At 45.5% G+C, this 25,280-nt stretch overlaps 1 protein-coding gene across 2 annotated transcripts in view; it reads right to left on the reverse strand.

Annotated features, from left to right (window-relative positions):
* Window positions 1-805: 805 nt before the first annotated feature.
* The window catches only part of STARD3 (StAR related lipid transfer domain containing 3), a 29,012-nt gene continuing 4,537 nt past the window's right edge, over window positions 806-25,280 (reverse strand). Inside the window, exons 1-15 of one of the 2 annotated variants that reach the window (XM_079948828.1) lie at window positions 21,285-21,309; window positions 19,017-19,321; window positions 16,755-16,832; window positions 16,354-16,431; window positions 16,163-16,216; window positions 15,779-15,896; window positions 14,290-14,388; window positions 13,228-13,280; window positions 9,944-10,036; window positions 9,198-9,260; window positions 8,170-8,265; window positions 7,215-7,294; window positions 7,030-7,134; window positions 4,817-4,910; window positions 806-3,448 (exon numbers count right to left, since the gene is read on the reverse strand). In XM_079948828.1, coding sequence (XP_079804954.1) covers window positions 3,344-3,448; window positions 4,817-4,910; window positions 7,030-7,134; window positions 7,215-7,294; window positions 8,170-8,265; window positions 9,198-9,260; window positions 9,944-10,036; window positions 13,228-13,280; window positions 14,290-14,388; window positions 15,779-15,896; window positions 16,163-16,216; window positions 16,354-16,431; window positions 16,755-16,832; window positions 19,017-19,226 — 1,326 coding nt within the window. In that variant the 5' untranslated portion in view covers window positions 19,227-19,321; window positions 21,285-21,309 and the 3' untranslated portion in view covers window positions 806-3,343. Of the gene's footprint in view, window positions 3,449-4,816; window positions 4,911-7,029; window positions 7,135-7,214; window positions 7,295-8,169; window positions 8,266-9,197; window positions 9,261-9,943; window positions 10,037-13,227; window positions 13,281-14,289; window positions 14,389-15,778; window positions 15,897-16,162; window positions 16,217-16,353; window positions 16,432-16,754; window positions 16,833-19,016; window positions 19,322-21,284; window positions 21,310-25,280 lie in introns of those variants that run through there. The other variant, XM_079948827.1, reaches the window with a different exon arrangement.

Here is a 25,280-nt window from a genome sequence, read left to right on the forward strand (position 1 = left end):
CACAAATGACTCTCAGTTTCAAGAAGTCTTTGGAGGAAGTCATGGCTGTTTAGAGTAGCCTTACTCTGCCCAGGGTTAATAGAATAACCACATACCCATTTGCAATTCTTAGACTTTTCCATTTAACATCCCCACTTCTTTTATAAAACTCATTGTGTGATCTTGGGTTGTGCATCGATTTGTTTCCACTGGAAGGCCAACATCCTATCTTGTGCTAAAAAAATATATGCTCACAGGAGTAATCTACTCATGTGGACAGTAGATCTTCAAAGCTGCAACCCTGCAGAAGTTCACCACTTGGGCGGCACACTAGCTGTGCAAGTAGACTGCACCCGTGAGCAGTTTCTAAATGTAAGTTGCTAACTGGTGTTATCAGATCAGACTCTCTATATTAGAATTTTCCATCTGTAAAATGCTGAACAACAGTAAATCTGCTTCCCAGGATTGCTCCTGGGGCAAAAGCAACAGAACACTCTGAAATTCCCAGGCAAATGATCTGGGGAGGAAATCCCAATGAACACACTGAGATTTGCCCCTGGGAAAGCAGGGTTGCGATCATGCTGCCAAAACGCCAGGAAACTGTGTAATTGTTTTATTCCGCTTTCCAGATAATTACTGTCTCCCAAAGCAGCTCACATAAGTTAAAAGAGAGGAGGAGCAGGAGCTAGTCTGGAACACAGGGCTCAGCAATTAAGGTAAAAGAGTCATATCATCGAGTTGGTAGATTAGCTCCGTTCTTCAGGGATGGAGATTTGAAAGTGAAGGGATATCCCATGCTAGGCAGAAAGACACATTGAGCCAGAGGAAAGTTGTCACTAGATTTTATTAGATCAAGTAACAAAGAATCAATGCAAAAGGCATACGTGTTATTCAAGTGGCTTTTTAAATGAGGTGTGCAGGTCCACTCCCCATGCACACATAAAAGAAAACAGTTTCTGTGCATTAGATTCACGAAGTCTGTAAGCCTCCCTTTTCACAGTCCATTTGAAATGCTTACGAACAACCCAAGGCGCTTTAATAAGATTAATAGCCGATTCTTAGAAACGGGAACTCGGGCAAATCTCCAATGCTGGCAAAAAATGTAGAAATATTGTAAAGCAAGTCACTTCGGACAACTTCCCTGGATGGCGAGCCTCTTTTTCATCCCTGGAAGCCTATTGTGGTATCTGGAAACTCCCCCCACCCCGCAATAGGAAAAGCTTCTTACAAGCCTCCCTATTCCGACAAAGATATCAGATGGAGGGGACAAGACTTCCTACAAGTTCCACCCACTGCACAAAACACACAAACAGAGGCAAGGCAAAGGGGAGAAACCAGTACCGGTATACAAAAGTGGGGGGGGGGGGGCTCAACTGCTGAAAATACGCCTGTAAGAACAGGTCTGGCACACATGCTAGTTGCCCCATTGCTGTGTAAGCCAGGTGTGCAGTTTACTCCCTGCAAGAAATCCAGTGCAGAATATATTTATTTGCTTTCATTTCAACCTTTTGACCTCAAGTCCTGCCTTGGGGTCTTAAAATGCACTGAGCAAGCAAGCAGCCATGCGTGACTCTCGCTACAAGACTAATTCTGATTCTAGAGCCTTTAAAAGTGCAGGAATCTGCCTTAAGGCTGCAATCTCTGTGCAATCCCCCATACTACTTCTGCTGAAAGCTGTCCCGCTGAAGTGGAGAATCACAGGAGTCAGTGCGGTTTAAACCAAATGGCTTTGGACAACAGCTGACATTTGAGGCCAAGAACTTTGGACACTTCTGGTAAGTTGCATGTTAGCTCTGTGCCAGGATTATTGCACTTATTATGTTGAAGCAAAGGCATTTCACTTCTGCCCCAACCGCCTGTGTCCCAAAGCTGATCCTCTGAAGGGATTAGAAATGTCGATTCCACTCGAGGCAAATTCAGTCATTGGCAGACCAAAAGGCCTGTAGATGTTATGTCCACCACATCTCCAGCTTTCTACACCCAAGCAAGGCGGGGTGTGGGGAGAGAGACACAGAACTCAAGAACTCAAGGCTCTGAAGATTGATTCATGAGCTACCTAGTTTTTCACCTGGAGAATACTGGTTATCAACAGCAAATGCAGGAGAGCAGAGGAAGGCAACTTAAGGACTCTGGGAAGCGAAGGAAGGAGGTTAATATAAACATCTGCTCTGGTGATAGGTCTATACTAGTCTCACTTCTATGGCAAACCCAGCTCATGCTTCATGAAACAACAGGCTGCTTTCAATGCTTAGCTCTGATAGGCACCAGGCAGGAAGTTTCCAAGGATGCTCCTCCACCCCACCCCACCCCACCCCCCACACACTGGAGTGGCAGAAAAGGGCTCTGAACTCTCTATATATTAACAAGTCAATAGAACCGATTATAGATCTTGGCCTCCATTACTAACATTTGAAGCCCACTCCAGAATGATGAGGCCACAATCAAACCCAGGAACCACCAACCAACCACTGGGTCAGTTTAGTCTATGGAAGCTTATTTTATAGTCTTTGCTACTCATGGGTAGGAGGAGAAACTGAAAAATAAAGCAACACGGAACTGGGAACAGCAATGCTTTCAAGCCAAGCTGTCAGTTTTGGTGCACCACTGAAGACCAGGTACTTGACAGGGGGCAGGAGATTTCGTTCTCTCTGGCCATTACCAAGCATACAATAGGCAAATTTCATCCAAACATTCGGGCAGTAAAACCTCCTGACACCGTCACAGCTATGCCGAAAGGTGGACGAGCAGTAGCAGTGCCTGGGACACTTTCTGGCTTAACCTGCTGCACTTCAGCCGTGTGACTGTGTGTGCAGGTTATCTGATGGTGCACTTCTGTTCCGCCACGGAAGGCAACTGGATAAGTTTATGGACACACAAATCATGATTACACCCAGGGAGAAAGGAAGGGGGCTATACAGGTAAGCACTTAGCAGGTTCTGGAAGCATGATCATGAAGGAATTTGGCACATCGGAATCCATACATGGCTCAAGTTCTAGTAGCAGTGTTAACTTTGATCATCGGTGAAAGGTTCGAAGAAGCCACCTTGGTGCTTCTCACCAATTTGCTTGGGCACGGACCACCTGCTTTGTCTCGACCTCCCTCTTGCCATTTGGTCATCACCTTCAGCCCTTTACCTGGCTGACAACCTGAAGACACAAGGAAAGGCTCTTCAGCCTGATCCAGAACGTCAGCTGTGAGATTTTGTCTTTGTTCTCTGGCAGGAAGAGAGAAGAAGAAGAAGAAGAAGAAGAAGAAGAAGAAGAAGAAGAAGAAGAAGAAGAAGAAAGATACTCCAGTTCTTTGGACCTTTGTTGGGTTTGAGCATGCTCAAAAGGCAACATCAGAGCAAGGAGTTCCAAGAACCTAAGACCTCGCCATGACCTCCATAACACGTTTGCGCAGGTGGAAAACAAATTCCGTCATGGTGGCGCTCAAGCTTTGGTTGATGAGGTAGCGGGGAAGCCGGCCCTGCAAGAAGAGACGAAGGATGAAGCCAGAGAAGTATCTTCAACACTGATACAGGTTCTGAAGCTGCAGTGGTCTGCCTGGCCCAAACTGGCAGCATTTCTCAGGTCTTTGCCAGCCCTGCTACCCAACATCCCCTTTGCTTGGAGATGCCACTAAATGAACCCAAGGCATCCAGTGCTAAGCATGTGCTCAACCACTGCTCACTTTAAGCAGTAGAAATGAACATAGGAATATAGGAAGCTGCCTTATGTTGAATCAATGCATTGGTCTACCTACCTCAAGGGTGGTTCACATGGACTGGGCAGTAGCTCTTCTGGTTTTCACAAGAGAGCGCTTTCGCTATGCAGTGGAACCTCGGGTTAAGAACTTAATTCGTTCCGGAGATCTGTTCTTAACCTGAAACTGTACTTAACCTGAAGCACCACTTTAGCTAATGGGGCCTCCCACTGCTGCACAATTTCTGTTCTCATCCTGAAGCGAAGTTCTTAATCCGAGATACTATTTCTGGGTTAGTGGAGTCTGTAACCTAAAGCATCTGTAACCTGAAGTGTATGTAACCCGAGGTACCACTGTATCTACCTGGAGATGCCAGTGGTTCAACTTGGGGTTTTTCCACATGCAAAGCATGCAATCTTCAATGGTGCTATGGCTCCTCCCCTTAAACCATAAGATTAAAAGAATGCCACAGAGAAAGGAACTGCAGAACTGAGCAATTTCTGATCCCAGCTGGCAAGCACAATAATCCTTAACTGTGTTGGTGGGTTGTCAGTCACACCGCAACATTTTTTTATAGGTAATACTGTTATGTTAGGTATATAAACACCACAGGATAGTATTACTACTACTAACACCACTACTACTATATTTATTAAATTTGTATACTGCCCCTATACCCATAGATCTCAGGGTGGTTCAGCGTAGGGTCTCCTTAAAATCTCCCTCTTTCCTGCATATTCCTCTGCCCAGCGCCTCTCTTTCATCTCATCAGGTCCAAGTTATATCCCCAAACAGGGCACTCATTGGCTAGCAAAGCTATGCAATTGGTCTGATTCTGCATTCTGGAGGGAGAGCAGCTCTCACCGCTCACTTGGACCGTTCTCCAAGACACATCTTGATCCTCAGCAGTACAAACACATACCACATTCATCAGAGGGGAGCAGGAATGGATTTTAATGGCACTACAGCATCTGGGCCACATTGATTCACATGAAAAACTCTAATAAGGACCCAGAAATTTCCAAGGTTTGAGACCTTGGAGGTGACAGCGAGCCATTTAAAAAGCAAAACACAACAGTGGTAGAGCAGGAGAGAAATGGTCACAATCTGGCTCATTCAACTGAAAACACTCAGGAACAAGACATGCCTTACCTTGAGGTCTGTATTAAGTATCCAGAACAAAGTACAGAGGTTCGGGTTAGTGGGACATTTCAGAGCAACGAAACCACCTGGACCATTTTCCGCCCTGGAAAAAGCCAACAACGGGGAGAGTTGTCACAGCAGAAGCAATTTAATAGCTGGCTATTACCTAGAACAGATGTGTGGAGCCACATGCCCAGGAGCTGAATGTGGCCCTCTGTGTCTCTCCACCTGGCCCTCCGGACTCCCTAAGCCATGCCCCCTCTCCCCTGGCTTGGCCCAGAAGTGTTCTTTCCTGATTGGAATGTGTCCTTGAACTGCGACCATGCCTCTCGCTTGTCTGGCTGGAGTACGGAAGAGTTTTGCAGTAACCTGGCCTTTTTCATGGGTGGGATATTTGCAAGAGGCATACCCATTGCCCCACCTACTTTTGCCTGTGGCCCCACCCCATCCCCCATCATGCAGCCCCTGGAAGGTTGCCCATGAAAGAATTGAGCTTGATATATAAAATCCTGTGCCCAAAGCAATGTACTCTGACATCATGAAAATATCAAGCACATACCAATTTCCCCCCTCTTATGAGTAACTGAATTTCCCCCGCCCCCGATACGGTTTTAGAGCCACACTTTGTTCAGTCCCCAGCACAAAGAAGATCCTGGCAGGTCTCCTCTTCCATAAATGAGACAGAAAATCCCCTCCCTGAGCACTTTTCTGAAGATGCTGATATATGCAGCAGGAGTTTTATGGCATGGGCCATTGAGGAATGAGTTCTTACAGATACCTTGGGCCCAGACCAGGCCCTTAATAACTTCAGAAGCCATGAGCATCTGTGCATGTGCTGCATTTCTATGGGAGTGCCTCAGTTCCCATTTAAAAGAGCAAGCTTCTGACTTGCTGGAGGAGTGTGTTTGCTGTCACCAAAAGCAAGTTTTACAAAAAAAATCCGAAGTCATCCGTGCACCCCCATCCAAGGGAAACTAAACCCAGCTGTGTAGTGCCCTTGGTACTTCTTGCCTAGCAAAGTGGAAACCAGAAAGGCAACAGCAGTTTAGAGGGAATGGTGTTTGGGAAGAGAAGAGCTGGGGGCAACAGGTGTCATGCCTGTTCCGTTTCAGTGTGTGGACACCTGATGTAGAAAACTCATATTTTCAGCCACTTCCCACACATTTCAAATGCTAGAAATCCAATCAGCTTGATCAAGACAAAGAGACAAGGAGCACTGTATTTCATCATGCGCATGCAATGTGGGGAATGTACGCTGCCCTTCTCACAGATTTCCCCCAAGAGCTACGCAGACGCCGAGCTAAAGGCCAATGACTTTTTAATGCTATTAGTCAGAAAAATGAAGTTGGTGAGCAAAGACACCCTGGCTGGTCACCTGAGGCAGAGGCTCTGAGAATAACAAAGGGGGCCTTGATGCTCAGGCAAGAGCTCTGCTCATCACAAGACAGCAGCTGGGAGCCAAAGTTGGACTAGACACCCAAGAAGCACTGAAGAACCATTTTGTTGAAAAGCTGGTTTGAGTGGACACCTCAACACCTGCGACTTCCTCAAGGATCAAGGGTTACTGACTGTCAGTCACATGCAAAACACCTTTCTTGTTTCCCCATCTTCATGAAACCTTCCCCTACTGTGCTATTTAGCACCGAAGAGCTCAGGTTTAGTTCTGGAGAAGGAAAAAGGGAAAAGATGCCCTTTCCCCTTTGCTTCCTCCTAAAACTTCCCCATACAGTACAGGGAGGGGGATATTTTAGCCCCGTGGTGCAGATTCCTCTGAACCTAATATCCACCTCTCCAGGATACTAAACAATCAGAGGTTCAGCCAGGCTAATTCCCTCTCTCCCCACCCCAGCTTAGCATTCTGTTGGTTCTAGAAGACATTCAGTCCTTGGTTAACCAGGTTGTTAACCCCCCCTTTAATTTTTATTTCTAAATATCTGAGGAGTCCCCCTAAATTATGCATAAAGCTACCATATAGTTTCATGTTGTCTCATTTCACATTACATACTAGGCTACCCAGTTTTAGAAGTATCCAAGGTCTTATTTTCATTTTGGGAAGTGCTGGTGTAATTTGCATTATGTCTTGTCCAGGTGGATTGTCCATGAAACTTTTTATTTTTCAGAAATTAAAAGTCAAAGACTTACGTACGATTTAAGCCAGTGCATCGGAGGAAACCTACAGGTAATAAAATAGATCAAAGCACCATCCATAGGACTCTTTATACCTGACATATTTGGAAGTAGGGGGACGTGCGCTGTGAACTGTTGCCATCCCTGATGAAATGTACCGGTCTCTCCTTCTCTCAATCCGACGCACATTTATGAAGTCCCTGGGAACACAAAACAAGAGGTCACCACCCTCCTTTAAAAAGAAAGGATTGTCAAGGGTCGAGGCCAAACCAGGACTCACCTGGGTGACACAACGCCAGCAGCAGCACCAGCTGCTACATCATAGGATACAGTTGTGTTGTCATCAATCCGTTGCAATATCTGTCGAGAAAGAAGAAAAACGAGATGCTTCCCTCCACCTCTGCTGACATAAATCTAACTAAGAAAACACAGTCTCTTTCTTTCCAGGAATACTGCCTATGGGAAAGACAGAGACCTGATGGAAAATGTTCAGCACCTTCACAAAAACAATTCCCAGTTACATGGGGGGGAAACTGTGATAGCATTTGGTTCAGCTGAGTGCAGGGCTCCGTGTAGGACTTTGAAATCAACTAAGACAGAAGGACTCATGCTTGCTAGAAACAAAATCTAAAAGCTGCACCATGAACAACCTTGCAGAATACCAGAGAGAGCCTTAAACAGGGTTGGGTTTATCCCATTAGATGGTTTGCGCTTCTAAATCATTTTGCCACACCTCAGTTCTGTTTCAACTAAATGTGAATTTTTTTGCCCTGTGTGCCTGCTCCCCCGCAGGCACTTCAGGAAGAAGCCCCACAACACAGTGCAGAAGTAGCAACCCCTCCCTCAGCCATGCAAATGGTTTCAAACTCCCAAGGGGCAAAATCTTCCCCGTTCACGCTAAGAAAGGTGAAACAAGGCACTCAGTGGCAGCTCCATCACAGGCAGCTTCTGAGGAGCTCAAGGAAGTATGCAGAAACGGTAGGACAGGAAAAACTTGCCACGTCCAACAAAGATCAAGGAAGGACCTCAATATACAATCCACTGTAGCCCAAAACTTCCTCCCTAAGTGGGCAACACAGACAACAATTCACAGCAGTGAGAGATGAACATACAAAAGGTTTTCGTTTGTTCCTGGTGTTGCCCCTCATCAGAGACTAGAAGAGATTGAGAGTGACTAAAGCCAGGTGTTAAAATTTAGGGATAAGTAATTAGCAGCTGAGTTTGCCAAGACCTACCTGGCATGCTAACAAGGTTTTATTCCACAGGACCATCTTCTCCGGCTGAAGAATCATCTCCTGGTAAACTATTTCGGCAGGACACTGTAGAATTGCCTGCAAGGGAGGGAGGCTTGTTAATCGCCCAGCTCTCTTTCACTAGCTCTGCCCTGTCCCTCTGAGGGGGGCTCGCCTACAAAGTCCCCCAAGGGATGCAAAGGGAACCTAGCTAGGAAGAGGCGACAAGCAGCCCTACCCCCCCCCAAAAAAAAGCCTCTGAAGAGTCCTAAAGAGCCTTGAATATGGGGAAAAGGGGCAGCAAGAATGGATAGAGGGAATAAATGAAAATGGATGAAAATGCCTTATTTTTGCCTTGTGGTTTTTCCTACGCCTTGCAGGGCATGGGGATGCCTGCATGGAGGATGCAAGAAAGGTCACTTAAATGAAGACTCCTTTGATGTGTGAATTATGGGGGAGCATGTGGATGTATGGCTATGACTTTGGCCTCATCCGTTGCTGGCAAGCAGACCATAGTAAATAATGCCAAAGGGACTTCAGACCTTGGGCTGAAAAAGGTTCTCGGCCCTGATTTGTTGAAAAAGGAAGACTGCTGCCACCCAAGTTCTCCAACGGGGAAGTTTTCCAAGAGGGATGAAATTAACCCAAGCCAGTGGAAACTAAAGGATGATCCTTTGGGAAGATTAGTTACCCTGTGGCAATGGTCTTATTTCCACTGGGCAGCACATGTTCCGTGCTCCCAGAAAATGAAAACACAAGTTCAGTTCATGCTTGGCAAAGCAAGCGGAAACAAAAGTTTGTTTCGCTGCTAGAAGCAAATTAACATTCATCCCCCCAATATCCCCAAAGAGGAATCTGACAGAATGGACGGCTGCCTCACCCATTCTGCTTCCTCTCCCCCAATCCTACAAACAACACTCCTTCCAGATTTTAATTCCGGTGCGACAGCCTCCACACGCCCCCATCTCTTTTTAACTGAAGACTGACTTCTGCAAGTCATTGGCTTCAGAGGAAAAGTCAAGGCAACTTACCTTCAGGATGAACACCTTGCCGTAGTATGGCATTTCCAGAGAGTGAACCGTGTCGCCAAATTCCTGCATGGGGGAGGGGGCACATTAGTTCCACAGTGGAAGGGCAAAGCTGCTTTTCTGCAGCACTGCGAGAACTTCCAGCGTTTAATTAGGCCTCTTGCCCCATCGCTAGGACACAGGGCTGTCTAACAGCATGCTAATATTCTACCCTCTCCTCTAAGCGCCAGGTTCCAGTGCTGCTATCAGAAGATGAACAAGTTCAAAGTAGAAACCACAGTAGGAATAGCAAAAGCAGGAATAGCAACGCACCCCCCCCCCGGAATGGCAAAAATATGCATCTTTAAAAAAAAAAATCTCAAGAGGGGAGAAGGGGTGTCGAGTCACACAACTGCAGCATCACTTCTTTTTGAAAATTAAAAGTCATCATCCTAATTTTCTATGCTGTTTAGTTGCAGAACAAGCTTTTAAGTGGTGTGAAAAATAAAGACAGTACCGCTATTTCACCATGTGGGGGAGGCATTTAAAAGAGCAGCTACCGAAGAACAAGGCTCTCTCATCTCATGGCAAGGCTCCCCAAGATTCTTAAAAGTAAACATGCTAAGGTTACACTCAGGGAGAGCAGAACAGCCCTACCCAGCTTAAAATAGACGGTTACTTCTTTTCGAAATCTGATCAGAAGACTGACACCGCTTCCGCCCTCCCCCCTGCAAGGGCGATAAGTCATCTTTCAGGAACCATAAACTTACACTGCATCTCTCAAATGTCCAGTTCTCCTCTTGGGCTAAGATCTGGTCAACCACCTCCATTGCTGCTTTGCCTTGTTGGACGTATTCTCTTTCCTAGGACAATTAACTAACAGTTAATTCATTTCCTATGACAAACAGGCCACAGTTTAGGGATAAAGCACCAGTTCCACATCCTCTGAGTTGCATCCAATGCTAGTCTCAGGCCCCGTCTGCACTATACAGTTAAATCAGCACCATACCACATTAAACAGTCATGGCTTCCCACAAAGAATCATGGGATCTGTAGTTTGTTAAAGGTACTGAGCCATCATTCCCCTTGGAGCTGTAATTCCCAGAAGAGAGGAATAACCACTTTGAGAACTGTAGCTCTTTTGAGGGGAATAGGGTGTCGCTGTGGTCTAAACCATTGAGCCTAAACCATTGAGCCTTGGGCTTGCCGATCAGAAGGTCGGCGGTTCGAATCCCCGCGACAGGGTGAGCTCCCGTTGCTCAGTCCCAGCTCCTGCCAACCTAGCAGTTCAAAAGCACATCAAAGTGCAAGTAGATAAATAGGTACTGCTCCGGCGGAAAGGTAAACGGTGTTTCCGTGTGCTGCTCTAATTAACGAGAAAGCTGCTCAGTCATGCTGGCCACATGACCCGGAAGCTGTACGCCGGCTCCCTCGGCCAATAAAACAAGATGAGCGCGGCAACCCCAGAGTCATCCACGTCTGGACCTAACGGTCAGGGGTCCCTTTACCTTTAACCACTCTTAGCACCCTTAATAAATTATGGTTCCTGGGATTCTTTGGAAGGTAGGCAAGTGGTAGGATACTGCTTTAAATGCATAGTGCAGATGAGACTGTACTCAGAGTAGACCCATTGAAATGAGTGAAACCAAGCCTCTCCACCAGCCTAACATCCCCCTCCCCAGCTCGCTTTCAGTGCTGCCTTCCTGCTTCTTCCCATCCCCACCTGGCAGCAGAGGGAGAGCTGCTGCAATTCAACTAGGTAAGTATGTAAGCGTGGCTTATAATATGGATGCACTGGCTGTCATTCAATTGCTCACATGGAGTGAGCAGCAACTCCCTCCAGGCAGGATAAGGTCCTCCCAGGATGCAGGCACGTACCCAAACCACATCAACAATGACCCATAAGTTCGAAAAAACCCAATAATGGTCTGGCAAAAGTATAATTGTAAATGGACTACCAATGTTTCAACTGATTTTAACACTGCATTTCTGCAACGTCGGAACCTTGTGGTGAAGGGCAGGTAAGAAATCATAAAAGTAAACAAATGGCAATGTACAAAGCAAATTATTTGGGATGCTCAAAGTGAAAATTCAGAGTCAGCTGCTTTGGATTAATGCTGCCCCCTGGTGGCCAACAGGAGATGAGAGCAATGCACACATCATGAAATAGACTTCTCTCATATTATATATATACATATATATTTACACACACACACACACACACAACCTGACTTCCACAAACCAAAGATTGGGATTCTGAGAATTCTGAAGCATTTCACACTCTCCTCACAGAGTTTGAGGGTAGTTAATCAATTTTATAAGCTAACTATAAAAATTTGTTATAATCAAGACTCCAAGGCTACGTGTTGATTAAAGAACAAGAGAAACCATGTTTTTCTGGCAGTCATCTGAACCTTTACCAAAAGACAAGGAGGAGAATGCTCATTGTGTGCGTGCGTCCACCCTTGTTACCTAAAATAACACAATGGATGCTCTACTGTTGTGTCTTCAGTTGCACTGCAAGTTGTGAGAGTGGTACAGGCCTATCTAAAATTACTGATGCCTGAAGGCATTGAACAGGTCGATTCCGGAAACCAAAGTACATTGGGAACATAAGCGTGGGAATTATATTATAGTTACTATGAAATGTGCATGCATTAAAAACAGCAACACAGCGTGCAGAAATGAATCTTATTTAAAGAAGCTTTTGGAAGAATGCATGCATACACAAAAAAAATTGTGCATAAATAATAATAATGTCATTTATGAAATTCAATTGTTGCTTTTTAAAAAACTGGTGACTGGGTGCGAGTACATACAAACAACACCTAACCACTACAAACCACCTGGAGCTAGTCTTAAGCCTACACTGGTTTCCTTCACCCATCAACGTGGCTGCCAGAGAGGACAGTGAGCTTAACATAGATCAGGGGCAAATGGAGGCTGAGAGACAGTGGATTAGCTAAGTTACCCCAGCCTCTTCTCATAGCCAAGCCAAAATTTAGACCAGGGGCTCTCTGGCCCATGTGATTAGCCATTATACTACACACCAGCCCCTCAACAAAGCATTACCCCTTCTGTTAAACTGAGTATGTGCCTGTGATAACCATTTTGGTGGGCCACGTATGCTGCCGAAACATTTACGGAATGTACCCTGCGTGTTGCGAATGAAAGTGACAGCGTTCAAACAAGGGCTTATGGCTAGGGACAACCCTCCTACGCTAAGGGAAACAAGGCCAAGGTCTATTAAGCCCTACCTGTAAGGCATGAAGGAGCTGTAGGAAACAATTGCATTTGCGAGATGCTGTCTATGCAGCCCCCACAACACTGAGGTGTATTTCTGACCACGCTAGCAATCTTGGGAAACTGAGGCTTTTCCACTGATTGAAAGCAAACGCGAAAGGGGCTACATACTGCTGCTCAGCTCACATAAAGGCTTACCCAGTGGCGTAGGAAGGGGGGTGCGGTGGGTGTGGACTGCCCCGGGTGTCATCACTGAGGGGTGGTGGTGACAAAATGACAAAAATATGTGTTTTTTAAATAAATAGATAGATGATAGATAGATAGATGATAGATAGATAAGGGGCTCACAACCCTTTTTTAAAAAATAAATAACTCCTGCACCCACCGCACGCCCCTTCCTATGCCACTGCAGGAACGCTCTCCCCTCGAGGGATTTCCAGAAACCAGAAGCATTGCTGCCTCCAACTTTGCAGGCAGAGCAGTTATGGCTAGTAGCGTTTGACAGTCCTCTCCTCCATGAATCTGCCTAATCCAGAGGCATGGCTAGGTGAGGCGGGGGGCACTGGGCGTCACACCGCAGGGGCTGCAGCGTGCCTGAGCCACATGTCTCTCCTGAGGGGGAGGTGGCGGGCGGACTGCCTGCAAGCTCTGTGCTGCTTTTTCGAGTCTGCCTCAGCCGCCCTACAGCTGAGGGGGAGGCTGTGGAGAGGCTCCACGCAGCACGCCCTGCCTTGGCTTGCCTTGCCATCATGGGCAGCTGGCTGCAGGACGCACCGGGCACCCGAGCAGCTAGCTACGCCACTGGGCTTACCTGGTCAGTTAATGTCCTCTTTCCCAAAAGTTCATCATCCGAGTCATCTGATCCTAGAGAATGAGGGGGGAAAGGAAATGTTTAAAAGTTAAATGATGGGAGATCTGGAAGTGTTAAGCATAGGATACGAAGCAGCATCGCACAATTTCAAGGCTGTTTGTTCACACAAGTTCATCTTTAGGAATGACAGGCATTTACTGTCTGTTGGCTGCTGAGCAAGGGTCATCTGATGGCTGGAGTATGCCAGAGTAGGAATTACCCACCTCCAGGCAGCCAATTCTCTTGGGTTTCTGCCTGAGTCACTGGTTTTAGGTGTGCTGCCTGACTGGAAGGAAGCTCAGAGCAGTACTTCACACAGAGATGCAACAGGTAGCCTTCCTTAGAGGATGAACAATAGTGCTGCATCTCTGCATTGAGACTGAGTGACAGATCCCAGTGTCACCTAATGCAGATGCAACAGAATTACCTCTTCCCAATTCAACTTCTGCAGAAGAAAAGTAAGGCCAGAACACTGGATCATGTTGGGCTGCCTCCTGTGTGGACAGGAATATATAGCCCATAGAACCTTTTGGTCCATGTATTTCTTGCAGCACACTACTATCTCCCAGGTAATAGGCTGAGAGTTCCTGAAATAACCCTTTGTGCTCTCCCTCTCTCTTGTGAACGAAAGCATGGATACTGCAGAAATGGGGCATATGGGAAGTACATGTTATGACTGGCCCCTTCTTGTCACACAGAAGTATAGAAAGCTTAGCCGTGCTCAAACAAGCTTTAGGTTACTGCAGCTCAGAAGACGAGTGGCAATCTCGTTGTGTTTGCAACTTTCATATTACACTCCAATTTCATTGTTCTGTATGGGACAATGACAATAAAGATATCATATCGTATTGTACACATTAACTGACTGGTAAAGAGAGGAGTGAGTTGTTGTTGTTGTTGTTGTTGTTGTTGTTGTTGTTGTTGTTGTTGTTATTATTATTATTATTATTATTACCAGTGCTCAGTTAGAGACAGACTTTCAGAAATACATCATGCCCAAGTTTTTGGAAGAAATGTCATTACCTGCAACAGATTCTGGAGGGGAGTAGAACTGGCCGTCTGAAAGTGCCCCTGAATAAAGGCGGGGTCCTCGGGCCACAGCAGCTTGAGCTGCCAGGTACCCTGGAAAGAGGAGGGGGCGGAAATCAGCTCATTTATATTGCATTGCATTTATATCCCTGGCTCAACCTGTGTGACCCCCAGATGAGGGAGGAAAAGCTGTCTGAGAAAGGGCGAAACTGTGCTTGAGAAGAGCCAGCAATCCTCTCAGTAATTCTGCTTCCCTTAATAAACTGAGAACAATAACTTCATTGAGGGCAAACTGGGAATCTAGTTTGATGAGCAGCTCGGAATGAAAGACCAGGGAAGCACAAGCCCTGGAAAAAGAGGCAAAAGTTGGCCTCCTAAGCTTGAACGGAGTGGAGAACACCAGGACTGGGCTGGCCTTCTTACTCGGTGGCTTGAGCTGAAGATCTGCCTGAGCAGGTGTGGGAAGGGGGAAGAGCTAAGCTCAGTGAGAGGAGCACGCATGCTGAAGCATTTCACTTCCAGCAACTTCAATTTGCAGATTCTCAACCAAGTACTGAGCTTGCAGAAGGATGTTGGCCTGGCATTTTAAATACGTGGGCCCTTGGTTGTCGAGGGAGACCACCAGAGTCATATGGAACAGAATGGATCACCCTCGACATCCTTTCCAACCTCATTGTGGCAGCACAAGTTTCTAGCCCTCATGGTTACGGAAGAATACTAGGAAGTATCTTCACCTCGTTGACTCACTATAGGTTTTAACGCACTGCAAACTCTGAATCACAGGAAAAAAGCCAAAAGGAAACCTAATCAATGTATGCAGATGCACTTGGTGTATTCTGAACTTGGACATTTTGTTGCACAACAACAAGGCAGCACATCGTTGCTTAACACACTCAGACACCTTTGCACAGATAGGCAGATTTATCACCACCCTTTAGGAGTTGGCCAAGCTGCTTCCCCCCTCAACCTTTCAGCTGGAGACAAGACATGTTATCTACATGGAGAATGATGGCCTCTTTGCCTATCATATCTCCAAAGCAATTAAGCATCTAATGCAATAGAGAGCTTTTTCCTCCAAGCAACCCTGAGCATTTCCCTAATCCAATCGTGGCAAAGTGCTTGCTTAGTTTTGTCGTCTTTAAACCCTTTTCTCAACATGCAAAAACAAAACAAAAACAAAACCCCAAAGACACAGAACGGAAGAATAATCTTTTGTATTATTTTGATTTTTAATGCTTTCCTCGCATAGGACTAATCTAACATATTAAAAGGCCTTGAGGCATCAGAATGTAGATCCAGCGATACCTACTGTAAATACAGCAACCTGCTTCCATGAACCCTTAAGGTCATCTGCTTTCTGAGTGCTGCCACCCTCACCCCCCTCACAACACATGGGACACGACACTAGCAGGGCTGTCAAAACCAATTTTACCGGGGTAGGAGATTTCTTCCATTCATCCACCCTCACTCAACACAGACTCACATTGCTCTTCCTCAGCCTCTTGGGGCAAGACTTTAAAATCCAGAAACCATGTTTCCAGCCAGGCAAGGACAAAGGAAATGATGGGCAGCAGATAGCCAAAAGCCCCTTTGTTCAGCAGCTGTTGGTGGGGAAAAAAGGAGACGACATGATTCATATGAAATGATCTCCAGTATTTGTCGTGGAACAACTACACCCAAAGCACTTGTAACCATCCATTTGTATCCCCAAACCAGCAAGCAGCCCTGAAGTTTAAAATGTTCCCATTTTTTAAAAAAACTGAAATTTTGCATCGTCTGCTTTTAAAGGCTTGCAATTTGCTTCAAGATTTTGGAAAGGGACCATAAAGATTTAGAGTAGAACCTATGTTTGCTATCAGCAACTCACATCTGAAAGGATAACTTTCACAATCAGGAAGGCACTGGACACCAATGTAGTGATCTGGAGGGTGGGGAGAAAAGAGAGAAGCCCATTAACAAACAAACAAACAAACAAACAAACAAACAAACAAACAAACTACAGCTACAATTCAATGTAATGTACGTCTCTGAGAGCAAGATAAAAAGTCGACTTCTTACCGCAATGACCCACCAGTGGCGGAGCTTGAGGACAGCATATCCCAGGAGCAGCACCGAAAACCGGAAGAAAGCCAAGAGCTGATAAGAAGGAACACAAGAGGCTAATCATGAGAAGGCCACTGTGAAGGTCTCAAAAACGCAGAGAAGTTAAAATCTCTTTTTATGAATCAACCTCAACTGGCACCAAGAACAGGCAAACTTTCAGGCTTTGACAGGACTCTTATCCAGGTAGGGCCTAACAGGCAAGGAGTTCTGTGAAATGCACAGACTATTGAAGCTGCCTGTGTACTGACCTCATGGCTCCTTTGGCAAAGTCATTCCCCTGCACCCTGCCTGCCATTCCCACCCCCAGGTCTCTCCTTGGCTATTACTGCAAGCGACAATTTTGTCAGGATACTTACAAATATGTCAAAAAAGGACGTTTTAAAGTTGTACTCGATGATTTCATACTTCAGACTCTCCTGGATGCTTTTAGTGGCCTGCAGATTGGCAAGATTAAAGTCAAATAAATTGAGACACACCACAATGCCAGCCTGGGACTTTTTAATGCAGTGTTCCGACCTGTGATCATTTAAAGCCTGCTCTCTGCGAGGATCAGCTGAGCATTCAAGCTCCCACAGAGAGTTCGGTTGTGCAGATGATCCAACCATGTCTCTACTGCCCCACACCAAATATCACATATGGCATCACGTGTAGGGCAGGTGGGCATGGTTTGGAGAAAACATCCACACAGGCCAAAGTGGGATCCAAGCTAGAGGTTCCTCAACCCTGACTTTTAATATGCTGGTGCCAGCAGCCACTGCTTCCAGGGGAATCATAGCATTGCTTTATATTAATGGGTAGGGTTTTCCTGACGCTTAGTTGAGCCATCTGAAAACATGTGAGGTCAGGAATTTTTCCTGCAAGGTCAGATTGGCTCCCGCTTCTGTAGCATGTAGGTCACTTGCTTGAGTCATCGGTCTTCCTGCCACAAGCTTGCAGCGTGCACTGGTCCAGATTTGTGTGGGTTTCTTTGTGGGTGAGGACAACATTTGGATTTATCCTTCCTTTCAGCCCAGCGATTAGAACAGTTCTAAGCAATGACTCACTGCTTATCTCAGGCTTGTTTATCATTTAAATCTGGGACTAACAATTTGCTAACTCAGTTCAGCCTCTGATTTGGTTTACTCCTTCTGAGGCCAAAATGAGCTCACAAAGAACCCCCGGGTAATAGGAGGGGGAGGAAGAAGAGTTCACTCTTTTTCTACCTAAAGATGAGCAGTAAAACAAGAACTTGCAACAGTGCTAGAAACTCATCGATATATAAGCTCATATCGCCAAATGGCACCTTAAACCTGAGTTACAGTCACCACAACGGAATGTCTAGGCACATTTTCTTTTTAGTGAAACATTATTATTAATCATTTTATTTCTATCCTGCTTTATATTTAAAAGAAAAATTCTCAAAGCAGTTTATAGCACATCAAAACATCAAATAAAACAAATGCAAGCTTCAAGGAAAATATTTCAGATTCTTCTCTAAGTGACATTTTGCTTTCCCCAAATTTATCTACCTACTTGAACTTATAGAGCTGTCCCATAGCATAAGTACTCCAGGAAGCCAATGTGGTGTAGTAGTTAGCGTGTTGGACTGGGACCTGGGAGGTCAGGGTTCAAATCCCCACTCAGTCATGAAGCTCACTGAGTGACCTTGGGCCAGTCACTGCCTCTTAACCTACCTCACAGTCATTGTAGGGATTAACTGAAGACAGAGGTGAGCCATGTACTCCTCAGAGGAAAAGGTGCGAAATAAATGCAATGAATAAACTCTTCCGCTTAAGAAAGCTGGAGAGGCCAGCCAGATGGAGATGTCAGCTGCCAACTTGGAATCTAGAGTTCTCCACGTGGTTGCAGTTGGACCTGCGCCACTTGCAAAAGACACCCAGCACATGGCTAATTTCTAAGAGTGATTTGCAACTGGGTGACGGTTAGATCTCTTGATGGCCCTTCAAGCCGTTATGTGGCTGGGCAGGACAGCCAGATCAGCAGCTCCCCCTCCCTCACACACAAACACACACACATGCAACACAAAGGTCTGAAAGGAGGGAGGGAGCTTCAGCATGCACAGGCGTCCCTGTGATCTTGAACCCCGAGTGTTAAGAGCCTGCAGATCCCATGAAAGACTATATATGTGTGAAGACTCCCTCCCTTTAAACGGTTTGCTCTGTACATGGGGATGCCACGCGGAAGGGGCTACCTGGTGCAGCCCAACTTCCTGTTCACTGTGTACAGCTCCACCGTGTGCAGCAACCTTGAATGGGGCTTCAATCTCATGAGTTGCGCTTGGCCCAAGCAGCATCACCACCTGAGCAGACTCACCCTGGGATCTAACAATACCCGACAACGGACAGACTTGTGGGCTGCAATGAAAGCAGCACACTGACAGCTCAAGGCAGAGGCGGTGAGGGGAACCAGCACGGAGGAGTCTGGCACACTGCTTTCTGCCTGCCTGGACTCTCAGAGAGAGGCACTCCCTGTTTTTTTGTTTTGTTTTAAACTGAGCCTGACTCACTGCCGTTGCTATATGAACATGTTCAGGGACAACCACTTCTGGGATCCTTGTTTAGCCAAACCCCGGGGGGAAGCAGGAAACCATATTCACAAAGGCCAGCTCCTCCACTCACGTTCAGTTCAATTATCCAGAGGAGCGAGACGAAGAGAAGATCGAAGGTCACAAAGAGGCAGAAGGTCCGACGCACGTCAGAAATGGCTCGCCTCCTCTCGGGAGAGAAGAAGTGGTGCGGGGAGAGGCCCGAGCTGTGGGAAAGAGAGGATGCAATGGCGGGAAGACTCTGCTCCAGGTCACCGTTCTGCAAGCCCCACAACTTGCTCATCCTCAGGCAGGAGAGTGAAAGGGTTGGCTCTCGCGTGCAGACGTGTCATCCGTGACTCTGTCAATGGCTCATCTGCAGTGGGGGTTGCAGGGGGGCTGGAGAGAAAGGACAGGGAAGTGAGATCGTCTTGGTATTCTGGCAGCAGAGGGAAAAGGGAAAGAGAATGAGATCAAGGTCCTCAGCAGGAAACCAAAATGCAGGTTAATGCTTTGGGTGCACGTAGTGACAGCCAAGAAACTGAGAGTTATTTACACCTCTCAAACACACCATGTTTCTTTTCCTTTTTTGCTATCTGTTTTTCTGGGTTGAATAAAAAGGAAGCATGAAAACGCTGGTCTACCTCATCCCAGTTTTTGTTCCTTGAAGCCCAGATGGGAGTTGAGGGAACTGGGCCCTCACTCACAATAGCTGCAACTGTTATATCAGATGGCGGTTCAGAGACTTGGAAGGAACCAAAGGTCATCTAATTCAATTTCCCTACCCAAAAGGCAGCAGAGCTGGAAAAAGATTTTGCAATAACTAGACTCCAGCAGCAGCTACTGGCCAAGTATCCCCAAAACCCTATCTGCTTCTCTCTAATTTCCAGCATCTTTGAAGAACACCAGCTACACACCCACTCCACCCGGATCAAAGTATGGCAGCCAGATCGCAGGTTTTCTAGATATGTCAGAAGATCCCTGCGCTTTGTTTCCCCCAGAGCTAGGTTCCATAAATAAGAAAGTAGGGCCTGCAGACATATGAAAAGTGAAGCATCCAAATAACATTTCACATATCACGTTTTAAAGATGGAAAAGCAGTTCCCAAGAATGAATATGCACACGCACAATTTCATCTCCCAAGCAGTAGCTTTTGCCAGAGAAATATATGACAGCAGCAACTGAGAAAGGATTAGACTTTCCAACTGTAAACTTCCTGCAAGGGGGAAAAAGCCCAACACAATTTACACATGCAAGCACCCTTTCTTATGCATGTGTGTGTCAACCCCTGTGCAAATAAGACTCTTAAGCCACTTAGCTTCAACTGAAGGGGGGGAAATGTCACTTCACATAACTGAGTAAGAACTGGGACCTCCACTTTCTGCAGGAGACCCAAGCGTCTCAAACAAAAGAAGAAGTTCAGCCATCTGTGATTCCTGAATAATACACATCGGTGCCTCTATCCATCTCCTCGCTCTGTGCAGAAGTCTGAACACCACTTAAGCAGCTGTCATAGGATCGCTCAGTAAAATTGCTCATTACCACCCCCTGCCCAAGTGTATCTCTGGCTGAAAGGCAGAAGAACGAGGGTTTTTCAGAACAGGTATACAGCATCCATGAAGATGAGAGGTTAAAGGACCGTGGATTTTGGTCACCCAGGTTGGGGGAAGAAAATTCAAGACTATTTCGTAGAGCTCCCTCCCAGGTAAGCATCCTTAGGATAGGATTGCACTCTCCTGAAATATAACTGCCTTATTTTGTACAAGTAACACTGCTAACATACCCAGCACTAGAGAGAGCAAGCTGGAAAACTGTTCTACCGCATGCTACCTAAGCACGTGTAGCTTGATTTTTGCCATCTGAGAGGTTTGGGGGGGGGAGAGAAATAAAAGGATGAAAAGAGAAACCACCAATTTTGTAGTAAACAAAAGAAACCTCATGTCAAATAACATTTCACCCATTCCAAAAGCGAAAATATTCCACAGAACCATTTTTAATGGCTCTTCCAAAATCCTTTTTTTTTCTGTTGGAAAAACTCGAAAAAGAGAGGCTACCAGAGGATAAGACCTTCACACCCCCTTTGTGAACTCCTAAGGCACCTGTGTGGCCTATGAGAAATATACTTATGTACAGCCTCCCTCTCCTCCAGGAAACTCTAGGTGCTGAACATAGTCTGCCCCCCCATTTTTCCCAACACACCCTGTGAGGTAGGTTAGGCCGAGAGCCAGCAATTAACCCTGCTCTCCCAGGTCCTAGGGCCACACTCTAACAACTTCATGGCACTACAAAGAGAATGCTGGGCTAGACCGACATTCTTCTGATCCTGCACGGCAGCTCTTCACACCAGAAGTTCTTGACTCACCCCTTTCTTCTGGAGAGTGCGTTAACAGTAGCAGTGTTGTTCCTCCAGCATGTGACTGAACCATTGTCAACTCAGCTGGATTGTTTTGTTTTTCATTCCCCTTGACTCAGTTCGGTCCCTTTTGACATTGACGCTTAGAAGAAAATCCAACTGTTTTAGATTATGCTTTATAGGATTTAAAAAAATAAAATCCAGTTTTAAAACAAGCAAGCAAGCAAACAAGGTTGCTATCTGTGGTCTAGAAGACAGGGTGGGAGACTGGTTTCCAAAGAGGTTGAAAACAGAAGAGCACATTTGCTCTCTAGCCTCTCACCCCACTGCTTGACGAACACGCCTGTTAAACCCCAGAAGAGCCGGGTTGAGGACCTGAACAGACTCAATTTTCTTTGGCAGCATAAACCAACCAACCAAGTACATCTGTTAAGCAGAATACATTCCTCTCTCAAGTCTCCACTTTGTTAGTAGGGCAATGCCACTGACAAGGGATCCGAGGGCAGGAGAGAGTTATCCTGAAGGCTGATTCACTCACACACACATATAAAGTGGCACCTCGGAAGTCAAACAGAATCTGTTCCGGAAGTCCGTTCGACTTCCAAACATTCGGAAAACAAGGCGTGACTTCCGATTGGCTGCAGGAAGGTCCTGCAGCCAATTGGAACCCACGTTGGACGTTCAGGTTCCAAAGAACATCTGCAAACCAGAACACTCACTTCTGGGTTTGCAGTGTTCAGGAGCCAAAATGTTCGACTCTAGGAATTTGGGATCCAAGGTATGACTGTATACACAAATAGCAGCAATGCTGAACCTCCTACATGGGAGACACTGGGGCTTGAACTTTCTTGCATCAACTGGAAGACCACACACATGTTTATATGTGAATGCCACAATAGCAACACCCTTTTCTCTCTTTTCCGAGCAGGCCTAATCGCAGGAGCGCCACGTTCCATCTCTTCTTTGCGATCACTTGCTAGGCAGGTGCTAGTTACTCCTATTAGCATAGTTCTGACTGGGCTTGTTCTCTTGTCTCCCAAAGAAGGGAGTTGGGGTGGGTGGATTGAGGGCTGTCAGCGCAGCTTCCTGAATGAAGATTGATGAAAGTCATTTTGCTAAGAGGAGCTGCACATCAACTGTAAAGATAGACGCGGTGCTCCGAGCACCGCCTGGCTCATTATCTAAGCTAGAATCTATCTGCCTGCCTGTGGGAATCATCTGCCTGTGTTCCTCTTTAAACAAGGCAGATCTGGGTAACAGCCACTCTTTACGTTTCAAACACGGGGGTCACTCATTGCTTCTTCATCCTAGAATCCTAGACGTAGCTTAACAACTGCAGACAACTGAGCCAGTCTGCAACCTTCACCTTCAAACTAAATAAAAATGCAGGCTCGCACCTTCAACAGCAGGTCTATTTTGCTCTATTTTTGATGTCGTTTTCCTCCTTATCCACACAGCCTCTGCTGCATACCGGAGAACTCAAAAGCTTGCAGCTGGCACACCATTTTGCAACATTTTGGTTGGCTATAATAAAGGTGTTGCCCAACTGTGGACTTGAGGGCTCTGCTTCCCTAGCTTACATATCAACATGGCTGCATTTGTCGTTTTTTCCAGCTGCCCCTACTTCTGCCAACACTATAGAGGCAACCATTTAAAGCCACTTAAGATATTACTATGACTGATGAATTAGCTTGCAGAAGCTGCTTGGGAAGGATTTTCTCTCAGTTGGCTAAAACCTGGTAAATGTCATCGGTTCTCAAGCCAATCAACATTCATGGAGGAATGTGTAATTCAGACAACCAACATTTCCCCATAGAGGGGTCAGCAAACTTTTCCAGCAGGGGGCTGGTCTACTGTCCCTCAGACAGGGACAGGGTGCTGGACTATATTTTGAAAAAAGAAGAACGAATTCCTGTGCCCCACAAAATAACGCAGAGATGCATTTTAAATAAAAGCACACATTCTACTCTTGTAAAAATACCAGGCAGGCGCCACCAATAACCCAGAGATGCATTTTAAGTAAAAGGACACAATCTACTCACATAAAAACATGCTGATTCCCAGACTGTCCATGGGCTAGATTTAGATGGTGGTTGGGCTGGATCCGGCCCCCAGGCCTTAGTTTGCCTACCCATGAGCTACACCACGAAGGAACGAAATTACAGTGCAGAATTCAGAGCTGGTAATGGTGATGAGGAAGGAGAATCCAGCAGCTGTAGCAAAGCCCCCGAAAGCACAAGGGCTTAAGTGGAGCCCAAGGTTATCTGTCAAGGCAGCCATGAGTCCCTGATCCTGCAACTGAAGGGAAGGCAGGCAGGAAGGCAATCAAACTGTGTTCCAGGTTCAAGGTTCGACCCAAGGATGGAACTGAAGGATAAGCAAAGAAACCTCTTGAATATGAATAGGCAGATGCGGATCACATATTAAAACCAGATTCCTATTAAAGGTTTCTGGTTAAGGTTGTTCTCTGGGAAAACATAATTTGATACAGTTTTTCAGCACACAACTGAATTGGAAAATTCAAGAAGTCCAAAAGCCAGTTAACTATGTTCCAATATGCATATTAGTTCAACAGCAGATCAGCTTGAGCTGGAATTTGCAAATATCAAATTTGACTGGGGGAAGAGGAGGTTTTGGAGTGGCTTGAGGTCTTTCTTCTCGGAAAAGATATGAGCCATGGTACCTGCACTGGCATGCAGCACAACTGTGGTGCAAAATTTGGATGGTTTACGGCACAATTCTACCAATGTTGACTCAGAGGAAGTCCTATTGAATTATTATTATTTTTTTAAAATATTTTATTAAATTTTCATACAAGATCCCTTCACCAAAAAACAGTACACAAAAAGGCCAAAACAAATACACCAAAAAACCATATAGAAAAAAAAGGAAAAAAGAAAAAAGAAAAAGAAAAAAAACCAACCATTCAATACAATTTTTTTTATATATATAACTAACTGGACTTCCTCACATCTCCTTTACCCTGCATTATTTATATTAAAAATATCAGCAAATTATTACCTTGTTTCATACCTTATTTTGTACTTTCCAAATATTATACTTCTAAATTTAAGATAATTTTTATCATTTACTCATACCTTAAATTTAAACATATTGTTGCCTTAAATTTCGACCTTTTCTTACTTATAACTTAATTTTCTATTTTACAAAATCTATTTGCTGGAGCTGAGATTTTCTAAATCGTGCAGATACTTAACATTCATACAACTTATATTGTTTTTGTAAATAGTCCTTAAACTTCTTCCAGTCCTCTTCCGTTGTTTCTTCTCCCAAGTCTCGGATTCTGCCAGTCATTTCAGCCAATTCCATATAATCCATCAATTGCGTCTGCCACTCTTCCAGTGTGGGCAAGTCTTGTGTCTTCCAATACTTTGCAATAAGGGAAGTCCTATTGAATTAAATGGGGCTTACTCCCAGGTACGTAGGGCTATGATTGCAGTCTTCAATCAATGGGGCATATTGCTGCATGCAACTGTCATGTGGGATGTCACGCCACAATTATCCTGCATAGATTTGTGTGACTTTTTTTTAACATCCCACACAAAGATGCCCCGAAGGTCCAACTTTTACAAAAGGAGGCTATGCAATTACATTCCTCACTGCACAGCAGTCAACTAGCTATCACCTGCAAATCTGAGAAAAACAAGCTTTGGGACAGTTGTGCTACTGAGTCTGGCAGTTTAGTGGTATGCCCCAGGGTTTGCATCTACAAGCCAGCCTTAGTGGATTGGACCTGTTTAAGAAATCTTCCCTGAACCCACCATTATACTTGCTTTCTACTTCCTCCCTGTACTTTTCCATTTCTTCCCCTCAGAGCCATTTGCTAGCAGATCTACTGCTGGTTTGTTTGTTTTTTAATGTTACTCAGTGCCATTGTTACTCAAGTCCTCTCTTTGCTAGTTCCCAGCTATAGTCAAGGTTTGTTCTTTTTTATCAGTTTTTTTTAAAAAAATCATTTGATTCCTCTTCAGCCTACAACGACAG

The sequence above is a fragment of the Podarcis cretensis genome (genome assembly GCF_951804945.1).
Source record: "Podarcis cretensis genome assembly, chromosome: 13".
In the NCBI taxonomy this organism is placed as follows: Eukaryota; Metazoa; Chordata; class Lepidosauria; order Squamata; family Lacertidae; genus Podarcis; species Podarcis cretensis.